The sequence below is a fragment of the Curcuma longa genome, chromosome 19 (genome assembly GCF_044706935.1).
Source record: "Curcuma longa cultivar G26 ecotype Majalengka, Jawa Barat chromosome 19, ITB_CL_G26_1.1, whole genome shotgun sequence".
Taxonomy (NCBI): Eukaryota; Viridiplantae; Streptophyta; class Magnoliopsida; order Zingiberales; family Zingiberaceae; genus Curcuma; species Curcuma longa.
In genome coordinates, this window is record NC_133879.1 from 3,331,176 (window position 1) to 3,340,767 (window position 9,592).

The window sequence follows — 9,592 nt, forward strand, 5'->3', positions numbered from 1 at the left end:
TTAACAATGATATTAGAGCAGGTCTATGTGGTCACAAAGGAATGATTGGGAACTCATAGTAAAGAGTCCGTTAAGATCCGGACCAGTAAAAGGTCTGTCGGGACTGTTAAGGGGCAGATCCATTAGGATCTAAACCAGTAAGGGGTCCATTTGGACCATTAAAGAAGGGCTCCCAGTGGTCCTTTGTTTGGGGAGTAAAATGTTGAGATACAATCAAAGTCCCACGTTAAAAATACATCAAAAAGATCTTAGGGTTATATTGGTATGAGATTTTTTGGATAAAATCCAAAAACAAAACTATGATGGCGTGAGTACAAAGTGGATAATCTCATATCGTTTTAAAGATATATATGGATTTCATCTAATCTAACAGGTAGACTATAGAAACAGATCACAAAGCAAAATTTAGCAGATGACAAGGTATGATCTGCGTGGTGAATGATATTGAAATCATAAATGAGAACAAACACAATTTCTGAAAGCATGACCTAAACTAATGCAGAAGGGCACGTCTAGCAAGTTCATCTTACAGTACATTGTCGATGAGAAGTACCTTTGCAAAGGTTTGGAAGACATCATCCTTGGCTCGGAGGATGGCCGATTTCCAAATCAGAAATTGAAGGGAGATTGCGCAAGCAGTGTGGCAGAGTTTCGCTGAGACTTCCACAGTCTAGCAGTGTTAATTTCCGAATTGACGGTGGCAGGAGAAGTTCGTCGCTCTTGTATTCTGTGGAGCTCATAAGCATGGGGCAATTCTTTATTGACAAATTCTTTAGGGAGGTGAATTCTTTAAACCTTTTCACTGGGAGCCACAGCAGTTCCTGACATTCATGTATCTCAATGGATTCAATGTTTGGTAGGTCGTGAAATAGCAGCCCTTGTTCCAGCATTCTCAGATTTGGACATTCAGATACATACAACTTTGACAGAGATGCAGTCATATTGCTGCTACTTCCATTAATTTTATTCCACAGTCCTGGAAGTTCAGATAGTCCACCTTGCCATAATTCTAGTGTTGTAAGGGAAGGAGGGAGTGGGGGCAACCTCCTGAGCTTGGGGCAATCTTCAATCTTAAGAACATGCAAGCAAGGAAACAACTCGCTGTCTTTGGTCCAAGACCACTCTTCCCATTCTGACATGTTATTGAACTTGAGCTCTTCCAAACAAGGGAAATGGTTGCCCTGATCTGTGAATCCATAGAATTCTAGGCCTAGAATTTTCATTGCAGGCATTCCTGTTATGTGTAGAATCTTAAGACATGGAAGATTTCCAAGACTTGAGAGCTCCTCCAGTAAGTCCATGCCCTCCAAAACCAGCTCTTTTAGCCCTTGGAAGAACTTGTTCTCTATAGGAGGACCAAATAATTCTTGAGTTGTTTGTTTCATTGCAGGAATCCCCTTCAAGTAAAGGGATCTGAGATGCAACATTTGTCTAATAAATGAAGCATCCTCCCATCTTCCACAATTCTCCAATCTAAGAGTTTCCAAGCTGGCCAACGTTTCTGTATGTAACCAACTGGGAGTTTTGGCACCACTGTATCCTCTAATTGTCAAACTTCTGAGTTTGGAATGTGGTTGCAGTTCTTCAAGTATCTGTTCCGAGGCATGCAACACAGTGTCATCCAAGCTGGAATTCTGGTTTGATGTCCAAGCTAACACCAATTCATGAAGATGCACTTTGTCGTATAGTTTAGCTGCACTAGCTTCCATTTTATCCTCAACATTTTCAAGATTGAGAATTCGCAATCTTCCATGAAGCTGTGTCAAAGAGCTTAATTCTGTGAGATTGTGCCCATCACGCTTCAACACTTTGAATGTAGGCAATGTTTGAAGATTGATTAACTTCCCAATGTTGTTTATCTTAGAAATAATCACATCTTCTAAAATGAGTTGCCTCAGGTTGATTAAATTAGTGATACCTGCTGGGAAAGTCTGCACTTGACAGTTGCTTAGGTCGAAGTACTGCAAATTGTGAAGATAACTTAGTGACTCTGGAAGTTGCTGAATGCCAAAGTTGTCAGATATGTCAAGATACCGGAGGTGTATTAAGTGACTGATGGTCCGAGGCAACTCAATCATTCCACAGTCGTGCAAAATCAACACACGGATACATTTTAGTCTGTTAAACAGCTGATTGGCCGATAATCTTGTCCCAAACCATGGTTCTTTCATCCTTGAAAAAATCAAGGTTCTCAATCTTTCATTGACAACACTGTCCATTAACCTTTCTGGCTTAGCAAACTCCCCAAATACTGATAGATGACGATGTGTTTGACAGACATCTTGTAAGTAGGGAACCTCTAGAGATAGCCTGCAACTCTCTCTTATCGAGACCTGTTGTGCAAGATCATGTACGAGGTCATGTATCACATAAAATTTTTTTTGTGCTGCCTTATGAGATTTGTGTGGTAGTCTTTGAAAGAAAGACCTATTAACTAACTCTTGAAAATAGCTTTTCCCTACATCCTCCATCCTTCTATTTACTTGAGGTACAATGAATCCTTCTGCATTCCAAATTCTGATTAACTTTTCCTCGGTATGCCAGTAATCTTTAGGGAACAAGGAACAAAATGCAAAACACTGCTTAAGAGTTGCAGGAAGATAACGATAGCTAATTTGTAAAACTGGGAGTGGTCGATACTCAGGTATCTGCCATATTTCACTATTCATTATAGTGCTCCAGTGGTTCGCATCCATATCGGTGTTCAACAAACCTCCAAGCATCCTTGCTTCAAGTGGCAAACCATTCAGCCTGCTAACCATCTTCTTTGCGATGTCAATTAGTGGTGGATGTTCTTGAGAGCTTTGAGAGCCAAAGGCACAAAATTTGAAAAAATTCCAGAACTCTTCTTCATCCATACTATCTAGGTGGAATGCACATTCATTGGAAGCCATAAATTTAGAACTCTAGAGATCGACTTGTCAGGAGAATCTTGCTGCCAGGCACTCCAGAACTTAGTGATGCCCAAAGCGTGTCCCATACGTTTATGTGCTCAAAATAGTCATCAAGCACAAGCAAAAATCTTTTTGATGCTATCTTCTTCTTAACCACAACTAGAAGCATATCCAAATTCATACGATCAGGAGTGTCGATATTTGAAGACTGCAATATATCTTTGGTGAGACTTTCCACACTGAAGTTTTCTGATACATGGACCCAGATCTTCAGCTGAAAATATTCCGTTATGATTGTATCGTTGTATAGTCGCTGAGCAAGAGTTGTCTTTCCGACTCCTCCAGCCCCGCAAATAGTTATGACAGACAGGCTTCCGTTGCTGGATCCCCAACCAACAGAAGGTTTGAACAACAGTTGTCTGAGTGTATTGAACTCTTCGTCTCGTCCATACACTTTACCATCGACCAAGAAGGAAGTTGCATTAGTGCCTATGGAATCTGCAGTATGTATTTTCTGTCTGTCATCTGCATCTACTGAATTCGTAACTTGGATGAACTTTGCAATTGCAGTTGCAATTCTGCCCAACCTTAAATAAATGTTCCTCAGTTTATAAATACAGCCATCCCCAACTTTAACCAAAGCGAGAAGTATAACAGGAGAAGGGGCACTTGTCGTTTTTGCTATAGAGGAATTGAAAGAGGATGATGATTGGCTACTTGCCTCGTATTGATGCTGATCCACTCCATGATGCAGAACATCGTGCTCGATTTGTTCCACAAAATCTTCACAATCATAAACCGTGTCCTTAAGTTGCATTAGCAATACTGATGCGTCCAATTCAAGCTTCATCAATCGGTGAGTAGCAATCGTGAAAGAATTCTCGGAGGCGCAGATGATGTGCCGAATTTGGATCACACAAGTCTCCATGTCTCTGAGTACAACTCCAACTTCAGGCATCATTTGTAACCTATGGACTTCAACCCTCCGGAGCTTTTCAACTAAGCTGTCGATGAGAGTCACCCCGAGCCGCCCCAAATCTGAAAGCGTGAACATCATCGTCATTGAATGGCTGATGCCTCAGCTCCCAAACGGAGATTAGAGAGATCCCAAGCAGAGAGAAACTGGCAGCAGCAACAAGGAGTTTTGACTTTTGAAGGATTTGGTGTGGTATCCATTTTTGTCTGTAGCAGCCTTAAACTATTTTTTGGAAGTTTGGCGTGTTCTATTGGATGTGTCGTGAGCATTTGCAGATTTGGTTCCTGATTGGCAAGAGGGATTAATAGTCAACTTGTTCCTTATTTATAGCTTTATTTTTTTACCACAATAAAATTAAGTTATAATATCCATCCATATAACATTGCCTAAAACTAAACACCAAGACTGGCTCAACAAAATGCTACATAATCATGCTTTTCAGAAAACGATAACTGGTGAATCTCCACCAGAATATGTATTAGCAATTCAGCGGTAACATATACAGCAAAGTCTAGCTACATCAATAGCAACTGCAGACTCAAATTTTGGTTGGCACAGAACAGACAGAATCATGCCAGAGACCACAAAACAACCTACTACAGCAAAACATTTATACTATCGATCCAAAGGAAGAAATTGCTGCACTTCAGCCATGGTGTGTCAAGGAAACTAAAATTTGGCACAGTGAGATCGTGCCAAACAAAAAAGGAAAAAGGAAACCCCCCAGCTCCCTTGATGCAACCTGTCCAGCCTTCAGGGTTGAGACGGAACTAACTCTATAATAGAGAGGACAGGTCTGCACCTCAGAGCAATAGAACTTGGCTGCTAACCTTGAATCCAAAGGCTTCAGAAACGACAGTGTTGAACATTTTCAGCTTAGCAGCACAACAGAGCCTGGACCTAAAATTCCAAAACAGTTGACATCTCCAGCAGCTAAGAAATCTTGTGGCCACATGGCACCATTTCAACAGGCACCCAAAATTCTCTGTAAGATTTCAAAAAATAATATATTATTGTAAAAGAGAGATGATAAAGAAAGAAAGCAAAAGAAAAAAGAAAAAAAAAAGAAGGAAAAGTAGCCATGCAGGTGAGTAGTGATGTTGGGATGTGCAAACCGTATGAATCAAAGTGCTGCTGCCCATGGATTTACATAACGATATCGACCGGAGCTTCTCAATTCCTCCACCTTCTCCTGAATTTGTTGCTCTAGCATCGTATTTACACCAGACATCTTAAATCAGTGAGGGAGGTGGGCAGCCCTGTCTCCGGCAGTGACTCAATCTCTGGACAATCTGAAATGAATAAAAGCTCAAGTGAGGGAAGAGTATACAACTCCTTTGGTAGAGATTGTAGTTTCGTGCACCCAGAAAATATTAGGCTTCTAAGAACAGTGAGCCTCCGCAATAATTCCTGCTCCTCCCCCTCAAACATCACCTCCTCAACTGAGCTTTGGATTTGGAGTCTATGGATGGATGGCAGTGCTTTTCTTAAGGGGGGAACTTTAAGCAACGCAGTGTTATCAATGCATAATTCACGTAGCGATAACAAACCCCCTTCCTCCTCCTCCTTCCCATGCTTGTCTCTTCCATTTATCAAAAGATTGGGGCATTTACAAATTCTCAAATTCTTGAGGGATTTCAGAACTCCTAATCCTTCAATTGATCTCAGCTGATCACAACCATCGATTTTCACAATTTCCAGTTGCTTCAAGCGAAGCAGAGGTTTCTTTGGAAGAGAACGTAGGTGAGGACATTCGGCTATTTCCAAATGAGTGAGCGAGGTGAGGTTGAGCAGGCAACGAGGCAACAATTTGCCAAGATCCCCACAGTTAGACAAGTTTAATTTCTTGACTGATTGAAAGAGCATGCGGAAGTAATTCATGTCACGCGTCATGGTTCGGAGCTTGGGGCAATTCACTATTGCCAGTTCCTTAAGGGAGGCAAATACCTTAAGCTTCTCCATGGAAAGCCCCATCAGTTCTTCACAATCCTCTAATATGATGGTCTCAAGGTACGGAAGATTCTGCGACAGCAACCCATCTTCCAAACTCGTAAGATTTGGGCAATTTATATACAAACTTTTAAGAGTTGCAACCTTGCAATTGCCACTTCCATCGATTTCTTCCCATATATTTGGAAGTTTCATCAACCCAGATTGGCGTAGCTCTAACTTTACAAGGGAAGGAGGGAGGGGAGGCAACCTCTTAAGTTTGGGACAATCGGAGACCCAAAGTTCATGCAAGACGGATGGAAACAACTTTATGTCCTCGGCCCAACTGTAACTCTCGTCCCATGCTGCCCAAGAGTACCCACAAATTTTCAATTTTTTCAGAGTGGGATGCCATTTCAGATCTTTAAGCAGCTCCTCCAAGATGAGTAATTGATTGCTCTCCGAGCTGATATCCTGGTTGGGCATCCATTCTAACGACAATTCATCAATAAACACTTTGTTGTGCAGTTTACCCGCATTTGCTTCTTCTTTACTCCCAACATTTTCGAGATTAGAGATTCGCAGTTTTCCATGGATCTGTGTCAAACCACCTAGTTCCTCAAGTTTGTGTCCTGGATGATCCTGCACCTCGAATCTGTGTAGTTGTTGAAGGGAAGTTAGCCTCCCTATCCTGTATATTTTCGATATTAACATAGCCTCTTCAAAATAAATGTATCTCAAGTTGGTAAGCTTGCACATCCCTTGTGGAAAACTCTGTATTGGACAACCATACAGTCTCAATACCTGCAGATTGTGAAGACGACATAATGAGTCAGGTAATCTTTCCATGTCATGGTTATAGGATATGTCAAGATAGCGAAGGTGTCTAAGTTCGCCAACATCCTCAGGCAATTCAACAATTCCAGTGCTCCGCAAAATCAACACACGAATGTATGTTAAACTTCTCCATGGGAACTTCTTAGTCGGAGTGTTGGTAAAATGCCAGAGAAAGCCATACCAAATTAGGCTCCGCCATTTGTTATTAGGACAGAGCGCTAGTAACTTTCTTTCCAGAGTATCATCAGCAGTCATACTCGCAGGAGGCCACACTGATAGATGACGAACCTGCAGGCTAGAGGTCGCTTGTGTATTGCCATTCTCTAGCCGACGGCATTCACCTTCTGATACCAACTGTGAAAGATCATGTATCAGATCATGCATCACATATAGTATCAATAGTTTGTTCTTAATTTCTGAAAGAAAGATCTACTAACTAGATCTTCAAAGTAGTTGCTCCCTGCATCCTCCATCCTCTCTTTTCCTTGAGGAATAATAAAGCCTTCTGCTATCCAAATCCCTACCAACTCTTCTTTGTCAAATCGATAATCTTTGCAAAAAAGTGAGCAAAAGGCGAAGCAGCGTTTGAGATGCGCAGGAAGGCATTGATAGCTCAACTGGAGGACCGGCAGAACGTCACTCTCATTTTGCGGAAGTTGCCAGATTTCACTGTTCATAATAGTTTCCCAGTGGCTCTTTTCCATGTTAACCTTCAATAATCCTCCTACCGTCTTTGCTGCAAGTGGCAAACCATTCAACCTTTTGGCAATTGTCTTGGCTATGGCTTCCAGTTCAGGTGGATGGTCACCATTGTTTTGCGAGCCAAACACACATTTCTTGAAGAATGCCCAGAAGCTCTCATCCTCCAAACAATCGAGATGGATTGGATCCAGAGCACCAACCACGCCTGCAATTTTAGTAGAACGAGTTGTTACTAAGATCTTACTGCCTTGCACTCCCATTTTCAGCGGTGCATAAAATTTCTCCCATTTGCGGCTATCCTCGTTCCACATATCATCAAGCACAAGCAAAAACTTCTTTGATGTTATTTCCTCCGTAAGCAACACATGCAAAGCATCTAAATTTGTGAGCTCACATTTGTTTCGGGTTGCAGACTCTAGAATCTCTTTGGTGAGTCTCTCGACAGAGAAATTTTCAGATACACAGACCCAAATCTTTAGCTGAAAATGTTCTTGAACGGCTTCATCATTGTATACTTGTTGAGCAAGAGTGGTCTTGCCGATCCCTCCGATACCAACAATAGCTAACACAGGGATGCTGCTGTTGCTAGATCCTGCTCCATCTGAGGCGTCCAACAACAAATCCTTGAGTTTTTTTAAATCTTTATCTCGTCCAAATACTTCGGTTTCAACCAGAACGGAGCTTGTAGTTCGGCTGGTCGATGAAATCAGTTGTTGTTGGTTTTCTAAATCCGACAAAGGAAACAAAGGAACGAGTTGACTTATATCACCAGTGATGCTTTCTATCCTTTCATTGATTTTTTGCACTCTATCTCTGCTATCCACGATAGTAGAGACTGAGATTCTTGGCTTTTTCGTTGCAGGCAGAGCAATAGAAGAAGATGGCAACGAGAAGTTAGTTGACTCATTTTCTTGTTGCTCCACCTGCTCCTTCAGAGCTTGATATTCAAACTCATCGAGCAAATCATCAGCATCATAAGCTGCGTCTCTGAGTTGCATCAACAATTCCTTCAATCTCGCTTTGACAGCCTCATCTTGGATCCGCAGCTTCTCAACTTGGTTGATGATTAGTCTGGATTTTTCCGAAGAACTCTTCAGATTCTCGATGGCATCTTGAACTCCATGCTGCACCCCGACCTGTGGGACTGCGATAGCAGCGGCCGCCTTCTCAACCAAGCTCCCGAAGAAATGGTCAGCGAACCAGCATAAGACTTTAACTATGAAATCCATCTCTTAGAGAGGGCGAACGAGCTTCCTGTTCAAAAACAAGAACAACGAGAGATCTTTAGCAGAGACAGATCTAAACGAGGAGATAGAGTTCTCACGAAGTTCACCTTTTTGGCGAGAAGCAAGATCTCAAATTGGATTTTTTTCAGGGCGTCTGATCGTAATTCTTCTTAGTCCAAAAATATTCTCTTTTATTCCAAACACTAGTCAAACACGCAAAGTTTTAAAGTCAATAAACTATTTTAATAATTTTAGTTGTAAAAAATATTTTAATATTAATTAAAATTATTCTAATATTTATTACTAATACTAGTCAAAACTATCTCAAACACGGGTTCAAATTGCCTAAACATTAATTTAACATTGATGAAAGTTGACCCAATTTGATGAAAATTATTTTAATATTATTATAATAATTTTAATTAAAACTATTATATTATAGATTTATTTGTCAAAATTACTGTGTTTAGTTAGAAGTGCTTGAATGCTGATTAAAATTATATTAATATCGATTAAATTACTCTAATATTAGATAAAATTATTTGAACACTATTGTCGTAATTTTTTCTTTTAAAAAAATAATATATAAAGTAGCTTGGAGTATGAACTAAATTTGGATCAAAACTTTAAAAAAATAATAATTTGGAAAGAAAAATTAAGATGAATGATAAAAAAAATTAAGGGTGTTAATTTGGATTAATCTTGAAGTAAAAATATTATAAAAAATTTTAATTTGAACTCCATCCGAATTCGTACTCAATCCAACGAATCCTAAACTCGAACCCACATAATATGAATAATCTAAAAAATTATTTTTTTATTATTTTTCATGATAATTTTTTATTTTTATCTTAATATTTTATTATTGTTATACTAACATTCTACTAAAATATCTTAATTTTTAAATAAAATTTGATTTAAATAAAAAAATCTCTAAATCCTAAATTTGAGTCAACTCGGATCAATTGAAACTCGACTCGAACTCAATTCAATCCAAAACCTTCAATCCGAACTCAATCCAAATCCGA

General features: G+C 39.9%; 2 protein-coding genes across 2 annotated transcripts; both read right to left on the reverse strand.

Moving 5' to 3' along the window:
* Window positions 1–518: 518 nt before the first annotated feature.
* On the reverse strand, window positions 519–4,087 carry LOC141812752 (putative disease resistance protein RGA1). The gene is made up of 2 exons (XM_074700748.1): window positions 2,983–4,087; window positions 519–2,906 (listed from the first exon to the last, which is right to left on the reverse strand). Exons 1-2 carry the CDS (start codon window positions 3,955–3,957, stop codon window positions 576–578), a joined length of 3,306 nt encoding a protein of 1,101 aa, XP_074556849.1. The 5' UTR covers window positions 3,958–4,087; the 3' UTR covers window positions 519–575.
* Window positions 4,088–4,467: 380 nt separating this feature from the next.
* Window positions 4,468–8,709, reverse strand: LOC141812533 (putative disease resistance protein RGA3). Its single transcript, XM_074700522.1, is given in 5 exon segments — window positions 4,468–4,855; window positions 4,986–5,097; window positions 5,100–7,047; window positions 7,050–8,592; window positions 8,672–8,709. Coding segments are annotated over 3 exon segments (3,570 nt in total). The 5' UTR covers window positions 8,568–8,592; window positions 8,672–8,709; the 3' UTR covers window positions 4,468–4,855; window positions 4,986–4,993.
* Between the last annotated feature and the right edge of the window lie 883 nt (window positions 8,710–9,592).